Below are 19,900 nucleotides of genomic sequence, written 5' to 3'. Positions count from 1 at the left end.
ATCATTTTTGTATTCTAATGTTGCAAAATTTTTAAACCTGTTCGAAATGTTTTACAAACACTAAGCGCTTTGTCACCATATTAAAGTGTGACAATAAATGGCATTCATTTATTCAGTTCTTACAGAGATCCTCAATGTAACCAGTGAGTATACCATTTAATGTGTCGTGGTGTAAACGTACCCTAACATACGCAGGCACTGCCATAATTACGATATAACTATAAAGTATAAAGAACAGATTAATTTTGTATAAATAACTAGGTATAATAACTTAAGGCCAATGTAATTTCGCGTAAGGAAACATTAAATCTTTCTGTATAAAACCAATTTTAAACCGATAAATTAAGTAGAAATATCATAAATAAATTGTAAATATTTTCAACAAAAAGTCCATAATTCTTATATTTAATCTTAATTCAAATTATAAAACAACCTAGAAAGTAACACCTCAACGTTTTTACTAAAATGTCCATCCCTAATTTAGATAATATAAGTACCTACCTATGAAATAGTTTTATCGAAATGATTGTCAAAAGTAGATACCTTATTTCCAAAATTAATGTAGTGTTAGTTAACTTTTGTAAAAAGTGCTTAATATCCTTTATTTCACAAAGCACTTTATTATGTTCACCATTTAATTATGGACCTCTATTTTTATGTTTTACATAAATTCAATAATATTGATAACGATATTGCTAATATATTAAGGGTTGTAGAAATAATAAGAATCACCTGTTATTAGTGATAATTGTGATAAAATATATGTGATATGGACATGGAGCAATATTTTGACATAATTTGGTTTGTTTCGTTAAAATACCAATTACGGAAATAGCAGATAACAAATCCTCTAATTTCAAGCGCTTGTAACTGATCAGCACTTTAACTTTGACCAATTTTTAATGACAAAAAAAACTGATATATAGGTAGTAATCTAGGGTCTGAATTTTCTTGAACAAAAATTATAAAACTCATATATATATTAAGTATATTTTTATTTTTATTGTTGTTTTAACGAAAATCGGTAAACATATACGCGGGTGGCTGAAAGAAAATGATAAGTTACAATTTTTTTATGTCTGGGAGTTAACATCAAGACTTTACAGTATGTTCCATTATTACATTTGCGATATGTGGATTTTTTGATAGTACACTTATATTTTTGTGAGCGAGACTATCAGCTTCAAAAAGTCGATAATGATAATATTAAGGTTTTATAATACTCTTAATTATATTAAGCATGTCGAGATGAATTAATAAATTGTTACATCGTATCATTAATGAAGTCGGTCGAAGCTAGGATTTATAGAATATTAATTGTGTAAAATGAGCTTCCAAAATTATATTAATTATACTAAAAGCGTATAAAAATTTTAAAATAAAATGTATATGCATAATATGCAATGATCTTTTCTCTATTATATTTTTTTTTTTAAACTGTTTATCCCATAAAGAACATACAGAGACATTTTTTTTTCTTGATAAATTCGTTCCATTCAGAACAGGCAAAGAGAACAAAGCCCATACAGCCATGTCTTTTGTATTTTGTGTCTTAAATATCATACAGAGACAACTGAAGAATATTTACTGCCAAATGCCAATGTCAAACTCATTTTGAAATATACTACTTAATTCTTAGTATTTTCATAATAAGTCTATTTGTGTATTATATAAAGAAATGGATTCTTAAATTATTACTTAATAAAATAATATAATTTACTATAATGTATTTTTCTCAAAATAAAGCACTTTCAAGGTTGATGAAACTTTCCAGTCGTTATTGTTTGCCTTTAGGGTACAATTTCCCACAGATATACGGTAACAGGTAATTTCTTTTTTAAACTATTCACTATTCGAAATAATCGTGAAATTCCCATTAAAAGGAAGTATAAGTATTACTTCATTAATTATATACATTTTATACCAAACAACTGAGATTGAGAATTAATCTTTTTCAGATCTATTCAATTCCAACGTACAAAACATAGCAATACTATGAAAAAAGAGGAAGAAAAGTTTCGGACTTATATTGTACAAAAATATATTAATTATGTTAAAAACTATACAAAGGTACTAGAAGATAGATTTCCTGCTGCAGTGCGAATGTACAGAGTTTTTAGTGTAGGAATTAAAGACTTCTTAAAAGATCTTAAAACATATATTTCACTAAGAATTAAAATAACCAAAAATGGTGGCTTTTCGAATATGTCTCGTCAAGAAATAGAACTCTACCAAAAAATGCCTTCAGACATGTGGAGAATAGCTCCAGTTTTAATATTATCAGCAATACCGTTTGGAAATTATATCATATTTCCCTTAGCGTGAGTAAATTGTTATTTGTTTTTTATTGCTATTGTTATTATCTCTGATTGTAAATTTATTATGAACATTATATATTTCAGATTTTTGAAACCAAAAACTTTATTGTGTTCACATTTTTGGTCAATACAACAAAGAGCTGAATTTTCAGTGCAAGACTTAAAGGATCGTCTTAAACATAATAAACCAGTTTTTCGATCCCTTCAAGCCAAGGTTGACACCCTGCCTGTTGGTGAATTAACGGAACGCTGGAAACATGTTCTTGGTCGTTTAGGTTCTGGTGTTCACCCAACAGTTCAAGAAGTTATATCATGCAAGGAGCTATTTAGTAGAGAACCATATAATTTGTCAAGTCTCTCATACTCTCATATGGTAAATACTAAATACTACTGAAACTGATTTTAGTGAACACTGGTTGATATTACTAGACACTGATATTTATGACCTAAGGAAGAAATTCTTTAATTTCAAATTAAAATCCTCTATCATGTATTATACCTAAAAGTGTTTTAAAAAACTGATTTGATTTGTATGGTTCCTAGTTAATCAATGTTTTATTATACAATACTTGTTGTATGTTATGTATCAATTGGTGTCTGGTAAATAAAGATATAAAAGTCTGATGAAATTTCTCATCCCTTCATATCTCTTACCTAACAATAAGTAAAAAATTAAAACAGTAGGTAATTTCTTTTACAGGGCCACTTACTTAAGATGCATGGTTGTCGGAAAAGTTTTTTTAGAAGAAATAAGCTCAAATATAGAGCTTTTATATTATTACAAATGGATAAAGCTATAATCAGAGAAGGTGGTATAGAAATTTTAGGCACAGAGGTATTAAGAAATGCATGCCAAATACGTGGTTTGAATAGCAGCCATCTTACAAATCAAGATATGAAAAATTGGTTAAAACAGTGGTTGGAGTTGTCCCAACACATTGACTCTAGTTCATTTTCGTTACTTCTTCATTGCCCTATATTTTTTGCATATAACCATCCTATGAACTGGGTTCTTATATATTAGGTAATTGTTTTATTATATACCATGAAAATTTTATACTAATACACATTTTGTAAATCTTGTTAATTTTCTCTTCTGTATTTTAAGACACAAATTTTAAGTTGTTATTGTTAATGTTTGTTCCTGTTAGTTCTATTTCTTTTTTAAAGACTTTCTGCACATTTTTATTACTATAAAAGATATATAATGTTTTGTTACTGGAATGTAATTTATTTCAAATATGTACATAATAAAAGTGACATTATAATATTGAATATTATTTTTGCATTAATATTTAGAAGACAACCAATAAGGTTGTCATTTCTTTTCTTTAATATCTAAACTTCGTAATGATACAATATTGTCAGTTCTGTCAATAAAATGCTAACGCAACAGCAGAATAAAAGTGCTATAATTTTGTTAATTTTATTTATTTTATCTGAAACCAAAAAACCCTTTACTAAAAGACTTGAGGCTTCCTGGCGTTTGGAATGTGATTTGGGTATTATAACAGATTCCGACTGTCCAATTGATGGTGGATGGTCCCCTTGGGCACCATGGTCTAAATGTTATGGCGCCTGTGATAGCGTTGGTCACCGTAAAAGATTAAGAACATGCAACAATCCAACACCTTCAAAAGATGGTATGCCTTGTAGAGGTTTTGATGAACAGTTGGAATCTTGTTACTTAACGAATTGTTCTGTCAAGGATTTCCGCAATATCGTTGAGGGGGACCCTGCTAGAGAAGAAGCATTACATCAACTAGAAGCGGTTCCTTTATTAATGGAAAGATGTCTGCAGATGGAATGTCCTTTTGAAGCTGTTGATGCTACATTAGCAATTGAAAATACTTGGCAAATAAATTCAGAAACCGTGTGGAATGCACTTCAATGCGTAAAGCATGACATTGGATGCCCTATTGCGGGTGACTGGGGCGCTTGGGGTTCGTGGTCGTCTTGTGGCGCTCGCTGCGGTAAAGGTACTCGTTGGAGAATGAGACGCTGTGATACACCGCCCCCCTCTCTATCGCATTTGATTTGTCCAGGAACGCCACTGCAATACGAACAATGTGAAGGAGATCAATGTGCGATCGACGGTCAATACGTTGAGCAAAGTGGCAGTTGGAGCGAATGGGGTGCCTGGACTGAAAGTTCAGAGAAATGTGGCTATGGAGTTCGTCGTAGGAAAAGGGCTTGTGTCGAGAAGCAACTAGCACTTTCTGCTATAAATTGGGGAACACATTGTAGAGGACAGTATGACGAATTAGATGTTTACTATAACACAGAATGCGTTTTGGATGGAGGCTGGTCTGGTTGGGGACCATGGGGGCCGTGTTCTCAAACATGTGGCGCTGGCAGACGTTCAAGAACTAGATCCTGTACAAGACCAATACCTTCGGGCAATGGTACCGATTGTGTGGGACCAAAATCTGACGTTGGGACATGTCATTTAGCGCCTTGTGAAGTTTTTACACACACTATTTCTTTACTTAATGGTGACTCTTATATGCACTATAATTTCCCACGCAAAAGATCAACCTTCTTTCATTTTTATATCCGTTTTATGGCACTTTCTCCCCACGGAATCATTGTTCGACGTGGAAGTGCTCAAAATCCAAGTGTTCGATTAAGTTTGCAGAAGTGGCATGTTTGTCTAGACGCTAGCGGTTTGTCCAAATCTTGCAGTTTACCTCGTATGTGTTCAACAACAGCAATCGAGCCTGCAACATGGCATTCAATCTTAATGTCTGTTACGAGCCAAGTAGCTATCATAAGATTAAATGACGCCCAAATATCAATGCAGAACTGGTTTCCTTGCAATCCTGAATTAGAAAATGACAAAATGAATATTTTTATTGGAGAAAAGTTTCATGGCGAAATTCATGAAGTTATGCTTAATTTTATTCCATTACATACCATTATTGAACGGGAACAGCGAATGAGTCAATCAGATTTCTATCCTATTTCAACGTCTAACATGGCCTATGAAAAAGCTAGCCCTGAAGAAGCTTATTTACTAATACAAAACGATCAATATTTACGTTTGCCTTGTTTTAAGGAACAAGATGAATGGCAAATTGAATTGACAATTAAATCTGAAAAAGAAAGTGGTACAATAATTTTACTTCCAAATAACATAAACGATAACTGGTTGTATGTAATTTTACAAAATATGAGATTAAAAATAAAATTTGCTCGAAAGGAATTCAAGTCGGAAGCAATTAGTTCAACTGAATTTTTACCTGATCAATGGATGGATATAGTTATAAGTAAAAAAAGAGAAACCAATACTATTGTAGTATCAATAAACGCAGGAGAACGTCTTCACGTACTTTTGATAGAAGAAACAAAAAAAATTGGAAAATCACGTATCAATAACAAACATGTACTTCAGGGCCAAAATTATAATCACAGTTTCATAAACAATAACAAGATTGTAATATGCAATGATGAATTTTTTATTGGCGGCGTACCGCTTGATATAAAAAATTCTATATCAGAAGATTTTACACCTTTTACGGGAATAGCAGCCTCAGTAAGTTTAAATAATAATTTGTTAGATTTACACGATTTCAGTATGGAGCGGACCAAAAACGACCTAATTCAACTCTCTTCAAGAACTGCTAGTATTTCAGGATCATATCATGAAACCGAATGGGGTGAATCAAACCAGTTCAATTTAACATGTCTACATGCCCGAACAGCAAGTTTACCACATTCAGCCTATTGGCTTTATTGGGATACCCAAATAAAAATCATAAAAAGTAAAAATGCACGTTCCGTAGATGATGGAAGAGTTTTACGTTTGTTGGTAACAGCTGAAAAAGACCTTAGGGGATATTATACTTGTAGAGCACATAGTAATAGACGCACAAGGAACATCGTTACGTTCGGCGTTTTAGGAAAAATACAATATAAAAGTTTGAGCCCCGACACGTTAACTGTGATTGCAATTTGCACTACACTGTCTTTAGTAATATTTACTTTGGCCTGGCTTATAATAGAAGGATATCACGACCTTCGTAATGGTTATGGATTTTTTAGAGACGCCCATCTTTCCCCCGAAGAGGAGGCGGAAGTGGTTTGTCAATATTTCGAACAAAACATGCACTTACTTGGATCGCAAAGTGAGGTTAATCTAGCTAAGACGAAAGCAAGGCGCAGAGGTAAGCGGTTGGCTAGTAAAGCAAGTTTTGGAGTACAGGAACCAGATAACATGTTAGAAGGAAATAATGCACTAGAAGAATTCACTTCTAGCGATCCCGAGGGTTTACCTACTTTACCTGAGGTAAAAAATTCTGGCATAGAATTTTTTCATAAAATTTATAGATATGAACCTTCCTACGTTAGTTCTCCCCGCCATGGCTCCCTTACCACCCGAACAAAACTATCTTCAACCTCGTCTTTAGACTCACTTGCAAAAGTGTTAGGTTCCCCCTCCTATGTACGTAAGATCGCTAATTTATCTAAAGATAATAAAAGGATTAAAAACTGCCGCTTTAAGAAAGCCAAAAATGAATCAAATCTACTGACCATAAAGTCTTCAACGTTTCTCAAAAAATCACCGGCACATAAGGTGTTGGAAAAATTTCAGGAATTAAAGAGCGATGATTAAATACTAGATGTAAGTTTAAGACACATAATTTACCAAAAAAATCCTATATATTAACACAGTTACTAAAATGAATAGTCACAGCAATCACTTTTTTCTTCACAATATCTGAAAAAGCCATAGTAATAGAATTTTATACATTCCTTAAAATAGGCATTTAGTGAAACCTATTTTTCTTAATAATATATAAAAAACAAATTCTATGATTAATATAAATATTTAACATTAGATTATTTTAATTAATATAAAGTTACTTTCTGATTATTTAGTAGGCATTAATTTGTATTGTTTAAATAAGTATTTGATGTTTAACAACACTGAAATCTGAAATTAAAATGAGATAATGTCATTTATAATAGAAGTAATATAGTTATAATATAATATAATTTTAAATATAAATGCTTTTCAGATGATAATGTTTAATAGAGATTATAATATATAAGTTACAATGTAACAACTATTTGTCAACAGCCATACATGGCACTGTATATGTAACAATATAATAATATTAATATTACAATAGAATATTCAATCAAGCCTTAAACACTATTCACAATTATATAATCAGATCTCACAAGATGATTCATTTGAATTGACTAGGTACGCGACTTCATGTATATAATTAATATCAAAAACAGATGCATCAATATAAACTTGAGTATAAAATCACATTAATTATGAAGTATAGAATTAAGGAAAACTATCTCTATAGATGCAAATGTCCCACTATTCAATGAGCATGAGTTTACTATAGCAATTTGATATTTAAATTGTTGGAAAACCAGCAATTAAAGTCTTCATTGTGTAATCGAATTTGTCGTTTTAATTTCTGCAATATATATTTCAATTGGAACACTTCATTCTTTTTTAGTTCACATCAAACTTGCACTATTTCATGTTAATGCTGTGTGACGTCTATTACCATTCCCGCAACAACTTATATCTCAAAAAAAGATACATGTTCTTCCTTAATTATATATTTCATAATAATAAAACTGTATATTTAAAAATTTGTACTTTAATGGTTTGTGATATTACATTCTGTAAAAATGTTTGAATTATTCTAACTTGTATTTCATTTTAAAGAAGATACAGCAGCAAGTACTAAGTACGACCTAGACGCTAGCATATAAAAGCCCTATATGATTACAAATATTTAAAAATTTAAGCATTTTGTATGAAACTTCCTCACATCACATCTGTTAAGTGGCATGGCACCATTATATTTATATTAAGAATTAAAAGTTGTGCAATTGCAAGTGTTATTCGAAGTAGATTCTAAGTAATAGTAATTGTTAATCCTTATGTTGATGGCTGTTACTTTTCTTAATATCCTTTTTTGTATCAACATTGCTAGCACCAGATTTGTAGTACAGAGCAGTTGATAGTACTCCAAAACTCAGCACAGTAGAAACAAGGAAATTGATCATCAACTTGACGTCTGCTGAGTCAACATACACCGTGAACAAGCGGGCTAGAATAGAAAATGATAATGCAATTTAGTACCAAGAAACAAACACTAAAAAACAAATACTACCAAGAAACAAATACTAAAATTTGTTGTCTATCACAATACCTGTGTTAGTTAATTCTAAAGCTAACAAGAAAAATTCTATATAAATGATGTAAAAAAAACGAGTTACACATAGATATATTCTATTAAATTAAATTTAATCTGTCATTATTTTAATTAGTTTATCCAAAAAATGTTTGATTTCATTTTTATGTCTGAAAATATTTTTAAGAACAATATTATTAATAACAAAAATCGAACAATAATTAGACACATTACCAACATTTTTTTTGTTTTAATTCAAACTACATATGTAATTTGTAAAACTACATAATTATTTGTTTTTTTTTTACTATATGTAAAACTGTTATTTTGGTTATTGAGAAATGCATATCCACTCTTTCATTCAACTGTAGTTAGCACTTTGCTCACTAATATTAATAAATGTTTATTTGAAAATTTAAATGCAACATGTGTTATATAAGTTTTAGTAAGAAATATAAATATAATTTACCTACCCACATTAGTTAAGACTGATATTATCCACGTAGTAGTTGAAACAGCATTTGCATTAGCAGATTTTATTATGCCATACATGTAAGTAATTTTAGCAAACCCATTTATAGGTGTACAGAAGGGCTGAAAAATTATTGTGCAATTTTTATTACAATATGTGAATGTTTTAGATTAACATAATTATAATTAGTAATTACACTAAGCATAACAAAACAAAAAAATATTAGAAGAATTAAAAACAAAATGGAAATGGAACTTACAATAGAATACGAAAGCATTTCTTTTGGTAAGATTTCAAGACCAAATCCAATTACTGCAGCAAAATACACCAATGCTCCAAGAGACACAAAAGGTTTTGATATGATGCCATTAAATTTTAATACATAATAGAGCATTATATAAACTTGCATCAATATTATTGGGTACTCCAGATAAGTCATTACACTATACTTACTGGTAAAGTTATAGAGAGTCACTATGGAAAACCTGAAAATATTTTTATTCAACAGTGTTAACATGAGACCCATCATTTTGCAAATCATTCTCTTAGAAACGTGAAACTTAACAATATTAACTTACCCAATAATTTCCATTAACATTGCTTGTATGTATATACCTTCCCCAGACTGTTTCTTTTTTATGTGCATTATTTGAGGGACTTTTAAAAATAAACATGATGCTATTGTTATAGTACTTAAAGAATTAGCAAACAATTGTACAAAGTTAGAATCCATTGTGGTTTGTCTACCTAAAATAAAAAATACCGGTTATAGTGGAGGTTATATTGAGATTGACATACAGTGTCGTAAACACAGTTACACAAATGATCAGGAAAGGAAGCGTTTTAAATAATTGTTGGCAGGGGAGTTGGACGTGGCCCAATCAAATTTCAATTTGACGTGGAGGTTAGCACATTCACAATCCATTTTCACATAAGAAGTTAGAAAAACAAAGGAATTTATTTTCTTTAATGCCGTTTATATATTATTGCAGGAAAGTTTTAAAGTATCTACTCTTACTCAACTATTTTTTATATTTCAAAGCGTTTTTTTTATTTTATGGCATATTTCCGAAATTGTGCTGGAATTTGAAAAGCATTTAAATAGTACTTCAAATTCAGCACATGTTGTGTCATAACCATGGCATTGACATTTGTAACAATAAATAGTGATTACATTAAGAATCTCAAAAAACCGTTAGTTTGATTTAAAAATGTCTATGGCTTAGCGATAACCACCAATTTTCAGAAGTTCGTTTTGATATAAACAGGTCGCAGGAAAAACAATGAGACAACAATAATTAAAATTAAAATGTAAAAAAAATCACAAAGTAAGCGCAGATTTTTCTATTGTGTTTCAATTTCTGAAATAAAATTTTATTAAATATAATTTTATTGGTAGTATTTTGTTTATAAGTAATTTGTGTTTATTATAAGTAAAATATGCGGATTGTCTAAAATAAATTGTATTATTTGACAAATTTTCTTTTCCTGCAATATAGGCATACAATTGACAACCTTTTTATTTCTCATGAATTAATTTTTAAAATATTATATAGAATACTTAAAATATGATTTTTTTATTTTAAATACGATGTATTAAATTTCTATTACAAAGGTTTCATTTTATAACTGTATTTAAATCACTTCAACAGAATCATCACTAAACATTTTGCACTTGTCGTACAGAACAACACTTATTATATTTAAAATGAAAATAGTATGAGGTATGGACTTAATGATTTAATACTTTATGGATTAAAACTATTTGTAAGGTCTAATTGTATTACAATTTTGTTTAGACTGTTAAAAGTAATAAAAATACTTTTATCAAACCTATTTGTTTTAAAGTGTGTACATGTGTATGTATGCACATCACTATACAATGAGCATGGTAAGGGTGACAGTTACTTATACGACGTTTACATCTGTCAGTACACCATGACTAGGGATGTCACATTATACGATTAATTTTTATCATTATCGATACTCACAGCATAAATCTAGATCTCATTAATATTATATTATAAACATGAAAATTAGAGAGTTGTTTAGTTATGGAGTGCGTAAGTGGTCGGAGTCAAGTTATCTTTTAAAATGAAAAGAGGTCAAACGGAAACCTCAGAGTGGGTAAAATTTGGCCTGACAATACGTCACAATCCTGTATCAAACTGCCGGTGGACAAAAGTGAACCCCTTATTATTCTTCACAATATTATTACAACGCCTTATTATTCTTCAATGCTCTGGAAGAAATATCAGAAGAAAATGTACACCAGGTCCTTTAACTACCATCCTACCATTACTAGTATAATGCTATTATGCTGATTTAGGCCCAAATATAAGGCAATTTGTAAGAAATAATAAATTTTTGTGTCCTTTACAACAAATAATATTTATTACAAGCTTTATTACAAGTTCAACCTGAAGGCTAGTCGAAAGTTGTTAAAAAAAGGGGGTCATTATGTCTACTTGGGGTCACGACACCCATATTGACTTTTTGATGATCTCATCGTTAATATCATCTGTCACAGGTACAGATGAAGATTTTATTGACAATTCAGATGTTCCTGACTCTAATATGAGTTTATTTGAATGTAATCAAGTTTTTATCAATTATAGACTTAGTGCAATAATAATTCACCTGCGGTCAATATATTTTTTTTTTAATAAAAAAAAAAAAACATCGACATCCATCTTACTAGTACATCCCATCACTAAATACGTCTAGGGCGTTACGATATACGCATCACACTTTGATTTATTTGAAGGTTTTATAATCTTTACCAGTTTTATTTCCAATTTAATTTTAGATACTTTTTTTGCAATATGGTAATATGATATTTTATTAGCCGATTAGCAATTTTAGTTTAACTTAGCTTTAAACATAGGTCACGAAAATATTAATATTAAGTGTATTCCTTTTTGTTTTTAATAAACAAACTAACTAAGTGGAAAAAACAAATCTGTACCAATTTGGCTATTGAACAATAAACGGTCCCGTCATTTTTCGGTCTTTAATTTTTCCTCAAGAAAATTGAAAGGTATTGTTTTGTTTAATTTATTGTGAGTAAAAACAAAGCTAAATTAGAGAGTAATTATAAATATTTGAATACAATAAAAAACCGGTAGGTAAAACAACTATTTCGTTATCATGTAAATTGGATTCCTATTTATAATGATATCCAAATGAAACTTACTTTTTTATATATTTTTATTTATTTAAGTATTAGTACATTAGCGTGGGATGTATAAAAGTAAATAGGTAATGAAATACAATAGGCTTTCGGCTTGTACTCAGAAATTCATCACTGACAAAAACATACGAGAAAAAGGTATTTTCTTCGGAATTTCTATATAAGAGTGGAACACATCATTCTACTACTGGAATATGGACAATCGAACAATTTAAAGGAGCGCTTGCTGTCACCAAGTTCATCACTGAATGCTATTATTGTTCGATATCCTTTTTACCGGAAATTTTATTAAAACAGCTCCAAATAGATTTATTTGCATCATAAAATAATATTTTTATGTTTTCGTACAAGCATATCAACGACGACGATCCCCGGTTTATCATCACGAACTAATACAATAAATTATCAATTATATAATTATGAAAAAAGACAGAATTTGCTGGTTTTTTTTTTGAATAGCAGTAAATTTGATTGTATGTTGTAATACAATAGTAACACAGTAATTTAACAATGAATAAAATATGCAAACGAACTAATTTAACGTTTTTAACTATTCATTATTCAATAGTCAAAAAGTCTGCTGCATAACAATGTAATCATAACCTTAATAAGATACGTGGGTTAAATATTATTAATAACTGATTCATATTAAAACGAAAAATACAGTATGTGTTTTGGCAATGCAATAAATAACAATGTTTGAACTTCAAATACGGCTTTTTGATGTGGCATTGTTTTGGTAAACATAATTATAATTATTTGTAATTTAATATGATGATAGTTCATATTTTATGTTAATGTTAACTCAAGCTTGAGAGTACTAATTAGGACGCATTTGTAAATAATGATGTTACAATTATTGTGATTCTTTTGTATAATTTTGAATATAAATAGGAATAATTTTATGGTAGGTATTCCACAACCAAATATGTATTATTAAGCAAATATTACAATAGATTTGGTTAAATAATATAAGGTTATTTACGTTAATAGTTTATATAAGAGATAAACATTCACAAAATTTTGAAAATGTGTATTATTCAGGGAGAAGTTTATCTTTCATGCTCATATTCTGGTTAGTATAAAAATATCAATAACTTATGGTAGAATTTAAGAATGGAAACAACTATAAGATGGAGAACAACAGTCTTGCATTGCTTAATACATTTAAAAACATTAAATAAGTCCGCAGTAAAAATAGTTTGGGAAACTCAAAAAGCCTATTTGTAGTATTTTGTACTTTCTATAAAAAAATTAAATTAGAAATATTTAAAACAATAATTTTTAGATAACTATACAATAAATGTTATTGGTCAACATCAGGGGGTCATCGACGGGAAAAACTAGTAAGGTTCTACATGTAATTGCTAACGTCGTACCAGTTTAATAATTTAAAAGTAGTTTCGGAGGCCCTAATTCAAACTCGGACGGTGAGTAGGAGAATAAGTTTAGGATACTTATGAGTTTTCTGTTTTTTAGTCAATCGTTAATATTAATTGCAATTAAAAAACTTCGAAACATTTTTTCCCATTTATAATTGTCTTAAGTTGAAGCCATAAATACCACAGTGCAATATGTAATACTTATTTAACAATAGCCGAAAATCACTCTCCCCCCTCCAAAATTACTTCGAAGATTTAAGGGTATATTGTAAATTGTTATATAATAACAAATCACATGGTACAATATGTATTTAGCATTATAGCTAGAGATCATAATTAATTAATTAATTTTCATCATAATTAATTATTAATTTATAAAGTGAGCATCGTCATTAGTATGTAGTCATACAAGGCGTTTCGAATTTGTGATTCATAAATCTTCTCACAGTACAGTATTAGGTTAGCGCAGGTTATTGAATGAGAAACGTTAAACTCTTCGTATGTAGTGTGACGATGCAAGCTTATAGTAAGCATAATGTTTATTAAACGACATGTACTTTCCTTTGTCCATATTACTTCGTATACTTGAAATGTATACATCCATTTTGTATGGATAGGTTAGATATAAAACCACTCTAAAATATATGTTAAAAGCGACTCACGTTATTACTTGCACTAGAATATCGGTTAGACTTAGAAAATCAATTAACGGTGTATATAATAGTGAATAACGTATTACTTAATGCCGTTGAGTAAAGTCGTACGAAATGGATTTCTAAATTTAATTAATATCATATTCTATAGATAATATACAGATTGAATACACGATATAAACGAACATGGAGGACGAGACTGCAAGCTCAAATTTATGGACAAGGTTATTTTGGAAAATATTCAATATGGTTTAAGAGGGATCTATTGATGAAAATTAATTTAAAACACATATACAAATATCTCCGGACATTCCTTTAGATAATATCAATACGATTTCAATTATAACTTGATATTCGTAATTATATTTGTTGCATTAAGCATTAAAAAGATATTACTAGAATTAGGTAAATTTAGTACATGTGATGTCCTATAAATTTTCAAAAGACGAATATTTAATGAATTGATTATAATTCACGTATTCCAAAAAAAGTCTGTTGAACGACTCATATGTCAAAGATGTTTCATGTATAAATTGTTTAAAAACAAATTCTGATAATATGTGCTTCGTTGAATTAATTTAAACTTTACAGTTAGCAGTCTGAAACTGTGCGCTAAGTACGAAACAAGTTTTTAACATCGACGCTAACTGCGATATGCTGAAGTTTTCATTCATAAACAGATGAAAACGATATCACTGCGAAATATTTTTGTAATAAAATAAAAAGAACAATTTTTTCGTTACAAAGAAAAATGTTACGTCAAAACATTTCTAAGTAGTAACAGCGATGGATGAAGTTGATTTGTATAGATTACAGTATTAAAGCTACTAAAAAGCGCAAACACTGTCTTTATACTTTACTATTCGTAATAATATCTACAATTTTTCAGCAGACACTGTAGGGGATCGGAAATAAAGGTAACAACAGACATAAAAAATTTCGTAGAAAAACAAAAAAAATAAACCTAGAAAATGAGTAACAGAGCTTTTCACTTTAATTGCTATAAAATAAAAAAAATTATAGCCGTCCAGGAAACCGCTTCTACAAGACTTGACTTCTCAGGCGAGTGCCTTTAGTTGAAACTTCTAGTTTCCTCTTGCTGGAGTAAATATCCCATATCCAATTTGGTATATATTTAAATAACTATTAGTAAAAAGAGGTTGTTTTTAATTGTTTTAAGTCGTGGTGGCCTGGAGGTTAAAGGCCCGCTTCTAATACGTGAGGGCGCGGACTCGAAACCTGGCAAGTACCAATGTGATCTTTTCGGAGTCATATGTACTTTCTAAGAGTATTTAGACACCGCTGACGGACGGTGAAGAAAACATCGCGAGGAAACCTGGTCTTATAATTTCAAATTATAAGATTGAAATCGCCAACCCGTCTTGAGCAAGCGTGGTGATTAATACTCTAACCTTCTCCACGAGAGAAGAGGCCTTTGCTTAGCAGTAGGCTCCGATAGGCTGATGATGATGATGATGATGATGATGATGATGATGATGTTTTTAATTGTTTGTAGCCAGATTTGTTTGAAACAAAAAAATTGTGTTTCTTTTTTATAATTTTGTGTTTTGATAATTGAGGATTTTTGCTCAATATGCATAAAATAGTTACAATAGTTTTAGGATACCAAAATTTTTACTATTCCATCAAAAATATTAACTATTATCTAAAGAAATCAATGGTTCATACATCAACAGTCTATGCAAATACAATGTTGCTCTCATCTCAGCTGGCCCATACAATTGATCCAGGTGTGTATATTTAAGGGTGTTTTTACGTCATTATGGAGACTGGCTCCCCTATGTTATTGACCCCAGTCTGAAACTCGCGTGGGACCTTGCGCAAACATGATTTCATAAGAAACCACGCACATTTTTACCTCCATCATCATCCCTCCCATCGGGATTTAGCAATAATCACCATACAAATAAATCAAATAATATTTGAATATCAATTGATTTATTTAATGAAAAATCGGTACAGTAAAACATGTATAACGAAAGCACATTTTGATGAAATTGAAGTGTTCGTACATATGTACCTGTTTAATGTGATAATTACCAGATTCAAAATAATAAGGATAAGACATGAAAATTTTGTTTGAAAACATAAAACAAACTAAGTTTGGAAGTGATAATAATGCATGTTAAGGTATGTATAGATTAGTCATTAGAATTATGATCAAATCTGTGTAAAATCAAAGACTTGTCATACCGGCATAGGTTAGGATTATAAATTGTTTCGCTCCAAAGTAAGTACACTCCAAAGGAGGAAAATTATGAATATTATAGATAAATTTAAACATTTTCTTGTAGAATACATAGAAAAAACTCATTTTGTACTGTTTTTAGATGTTATAGGTGAACCGGCATCAGAATTAGGTTAACTGGCACACGTGGAAAACTTGTTATTATATGCAACCTAAAAAATGTTTTTTTGTCTAATCTTCTATTTTATTTTATTAACACGTCTGTAGTGTTCAGAAATTTTTTGATGAGAATTTTTCTTGTTTATGGATTTTCGCCCTTATGAATATAGGACAGTCGCCTGTAACAAGTACAGAGGGTAATGACCGGGTCACAGACTTCGTAGTACATGATTCGTTCCCGGGTTAGTATTCGGTATACGTTGGCCAAGTAACCATGACGTGTATTTATTTCTATGGTGTCAAGTTATTTTGCGTGAAAATTACATTTTTGTGTGGAGTCATACAAAAAATTTGTACAATGTACAAATTTGGAATCAACTATTGGGTTAGTAATACTTTGACAGAAATAATTTTATATTCTTTCAATATTTTGTTGAAAATAATACCCATAATATTTTTAACTAATATAGTTAATCTCATAATAGCTTTTTTTATTAAAGTAAACCACCTTCTACCCTAAAAATTGATATAATTCAATAATAACTCCAGGTAACGTTTTGTGTGCATATATACTAAGAAAATTTGTAAGATAGGAGGGTTATCGCAAACAACCTGCGGACAATGGGTATGTCAGTTATTTTGTAAGTTGAAGAATAGATGAACATTATTTCATATATGATTTTAAACTATTACCAAATTAGTTTTATGTTAAGTTCGATACTATTAGGTATGTAAATTATTAGAGATGGCTAATTGGGAATGTGGTCCTAAGTTAATTTTGTCATGAACATTTTGTGGCTGTAGACGCAGTATTAACTTGTATTAATATAGATTTCCATTGTTCCAAATATCAAATCATAAATTTAAATTGTTATTTATTTAAAGATTTTAGTTAATGATATAAAGAACTGCGACTCGAAATCTATCACACCACCTCAGGTATGACAAAGGTTTATAATTTGCTAACTAAGAATACGTTTACCCTTAACGTTTGCCGAAATGAAAAGTCTTAGTAATTGAAAAGATGGCAGGTGAATCTCGTCTGGAAACCGATCTACACGTGTTAATTATAATATGTAGATTAGTCCTTACACATATGTCCTTATATGAGTAGGCTAAATTCGATAAGAAAACAAAGCTAGAACTTTAGAGATTGTAGTGTATTTCTTTTATTTAAATATCAGTAAGTTATACTCGCAGTTACATTTATCCATATTGTACAAAATAAATCCTACGACAAGTTAGATGTAATATGTACACGCATAAAAAAATATTTAAAATGAGTGTCAACTTAAAATAATTGACAAAACGATAAAAAATTCTATCTGGCAGCGTAATTTAAACTTAGTATATTAAAATATTCACCAGTTTTTACTCCCGCTAACGTATTTAATTAACTAAAGATGAACAAATTACTTTTAATTAATATTTTAATGATATCTTATTTTTGTAGAAATGTTACGTTATAATTAAAAAATTCAGTCCCATTTTGTTTAGAACTATTTATTTCTTATTACTTTCTCATTTATTTAAACAAATCTCAAAAAAAAAATACTACATCAAACACATTTGTGACGTTCATGCGACGGAAAAGAGAAAGAGTGTTTGTTAACATTCACATTAGCAGAATATTTTGTCCTGTCAATTTCCTATCTTACCTATCGAGTTTTTCATAAATTCAGATAACATTTTCGTAAAAGTCTCATATATTGAATTATTTTCACAACTAATATAAAGGAAGTGCGTAAAATAAATATAAGGGTATGTTTTTCAAGTAAAAAATTATGTTACAACAGTATAAATCTAATCACCCTACAAATACATACTCTATTTCTGGTTATTTAATAATCATAACTCTTTAACGTTAAAATGCAAAAAAATAAATTATAATAAAAATTGTGTTCTAGTATATATTTAGCTAGATTACAATACAGTAAAGTATTTAATGTTTTCAATTTAATAATTGTAGTAAGGAAGCATATTTATTTTAATCTTTTTTAACAATTACATGTCCTTATATGTAAGGAATATAATTGGTATAGAATCGCTTGCTGAACTTTAAAGGTTTAGTGTATAAAACTAAAGAACTAACGCCAAAGCTCTCCCATTATGTTGTTCTTGCATAACTTTAATCTTTCAATTAGAACTTAGGTTTGTTGGCTGTGTTAAATTATTTTCCGGCCAAATGCACAACAATGAAACAGTAGGTATAAGTAAAAATAAATTTTATCAAAAATTTAGGTAAATTTAAAAAATAATTTGTAATTTCTATAAATAAAAATCAATGAGATCTAAGATTTTCGCGATTATTCATTTAAATGAAACTAGTATTATTCGGATTTACTACGCGGATTTTATTATTTAAAAACTACATAATCCCGACGTTTCGGTTACTTTGCAGCAACCGTGATCACGGGCAGACGAGGTGTTAATGTCTGTCAGTTGGTCCTTGTTATTTATCATCTACCGCCATCGATTTCTTAATTTTCTGGCGTACCGCTCTGGATGCCGGCAGAATGCGCTCACGGTGTCTTGAGGTCCTGCGGTGTGGTTACGGACATGGGATTTTATATTTTTAAGAACGGGGTCCCAGGTGTTTGAAAGATTCCAGCCATCTTCTCTATTGAAATTGGGATGTTTTTTAATTTCAATAGCCTCGCGAATTAATCTCGGTATATACTTGTCTTCCCGAGCGAGGATTTGAGGTTTATCAAAACGAATGTAGTGGCCTGGTTTGTCCATTGTGTGTTCACACACTGCTGACTTCGACGCGCGCCTGTTTTTGATGTCTGAGATGTGTTCCTTAACCCTTGTACCGATGCTCCTCTTCGTCTGTCCAATGTATGACAAGCCACAGTCACAGTCGAGTTTGTATACACCCGCTTGTTGTAAAGGAATGTTACTCTTGATTGGTCTCAAGAATTGGCTCACTTTCTTATGTGGTTTGTAAATAGTTTTAATGGAAACCTTCTTCAAGATGTTGCCTATTCTGTCAGTAACTCCCTTCACATATGGTAGTATCGCAGGTTGTCGTTCAACTGTGGGTGGCTTCAGGTGGTTCTTGCGATGCTGGCGAGGCACGGGCAGGTTGTTGATGGTGAGAGCATGTTTTACATGCTGCAGCTCAGCCTCTAGGTGGTCAGCATCACAAAGGTGTTGGGCTCTCTGTAACAAAGACCGCAAGACCTCAAGACACCGTGAGCGCATTCTGCCGGCATCCAGAGCGGTACGCCAGAAAATTAAGAAATCGATGGCGGTAGATGATAAATAACAAGGACCAACTGACAGACATTAACACCTCGTCTGCCCGTGATCACGGTTGCTGCAAAGTAACCGAAACGTCG

At 30.5% G+C, this 19,900-nt stretch overlaps 3 protein-coding genes across 5 annotated transcripts; 2 read left to right on the top strand and 1 right to left on the bottom strand.

Annotated features, from left to right (window-relative positions):
• The first annotated feature begins 1,605 nt into the window (after positions 1-1,605).
• Positions 1,606-3,742, top strand: LOC116778005 (LETM1 domain-containing protein 1). Its single transcript, XM_032671846.2, has 4 exons — positions 1,606-1,825; positions 1,959-2,321; positions 2,403-2,691; positions 3,019-3,742. Exons 1-4 carry the CDS (start codon positions 1,725-1,727, stop codon positions 3,340-3,342), a joined length of 1,077 nt encoding a protein of 358 aa, XP_032527737.1. The 5' UTR covers positions 1,606-1,724; the 3' UTR covers positions 3,343-3,742.
• Positions 3,694-7,043, top strand: LOC116777875 (uncharacterized). The gene has a single exon (XM_032671641.2). It carries the CDS (start codon positions 3,700-3,702, stop codon positions 6,931-6,933), a length of 3,234 nt encoding a protein of 1,077 aa, XP_032527532.2. The 5' UTR covers positions 3,694-3,699; the 3' UTR covers positions 6,934-7,043.
• Positions 7,044-7,332: 289 nt separating this feature from the next.
• On the bottom strand, positions 7,333-10,114 carry LOC116777742 (solute carrier family 66 member 3). 3 transcript variants are annotated; one of them, XM_032671441.2, is made up of 5 exons: positions 9,979-10,114; positions 9,539-9,707; positions 9,220-9,445; positions 8,962-9,082; positions 7,333-8,404 (listed from the first exon to the last, which is right to left on the bottom strand). In XM_032671441.2, exons 2-5 carry the CDS (start codon positions 9,691-9,693, stop codon positions 8,226-8,228), a joined length of 681 nt encoding a protein of 226 aa, XP_032527332.1. In that variant the 5' UTR covers positions 9,694-9,707; positions 9,979-10,114; the 3' UTR covers positions 7,333-8,225. The 3 variants fall into 3 exon arrangements, with proteins under 3 accessions (XP_032527332.1, XP_032527333.1, XP_061382127.1); XM_032671442.2 differs by having other exon boundaries at positions 9,984-10,114; XM_061526143.1 differs by lacking the exon at positions 9,979-10,114 and adding an exon at positions 9,779-9,972.
• Between the last annotated feature and the right edge of the window lie 9,786 nt (positions 10,115-19,900).

This window comes from Danaus plexippus, chromosome Z (assembly GCF_018135715.1).
Source record: "Danaus plexippus chromosome Z, MEX_DaPlex, whole genome shotgun sequence".
In the NCBI taxonomy this organism is placed as follows: Eukaryota; Metazoa; Arthropoda; class Insecta; order Lepidoptera; family Nymphalidae; genus Danaus; species Danaus plexippus.
This window is presented reverse-complemented; position numbering and strand designations above follow the sequence as displayed.

What these genes read in the sequence shown, in the direction of transcription:
- LOC116777875 (XM_032671641.2), top strand. Translation starts at nt 3,700, where the DNA reads ATGCTAACGCAACAGCAGAATAAAAGTGCTATAATTTTGTTAATTTTA.
- LOC116777742 (XM_032671441.2), bottom strand. Translation starts at nt 9,693, where the DNA reads ATGGATTCTAACTTTGTACAATTGTTTGCTAATTCTTTAAGTACTATA. An exon ending in ATGTTAATGGAAATTATTGG is followed by an intron (nt 9,446 to 9,538) that starts GTAAGTTAATAT and finishes AAATATTTTCAG; the next exon opens with GTTTTCCATAGTGACTCTCT. An exon ending in AAATGCTTTCGTATTCTATT is followed by an intron (nt 9,083 to 9,219) that starts GTAAGTTCCATT and finishes ATAATTTTTCAG; the next exon opens with CCCTTCTGTACACCTATAAA.
- LOC116778005 (XM_032671846.2), top strand. Translation starts at nt 1,725, where the DNA reads ATGTATTTTTCTCAAAATAAAGCACTTTCAAGGTTGATGAAACTTTCC. An exon ending in CCACAGATATACGGTAACAG is followed by an intron (nt 1,826 to 1,958) that starts GTAATTTCTTTT and finishes AATCTTTTTCAG; the next exon opens with ATCTATTCAATTCCAACGTA. An exon ending in GTCTCTCATACTCTCATATG is followed by an intron (nt 2,692 to 3,018) that starts GTAAATACTAAA and finishes TTTCTTTTACAG; the next exon opens with GGCCACTTACTTAAGATGCA.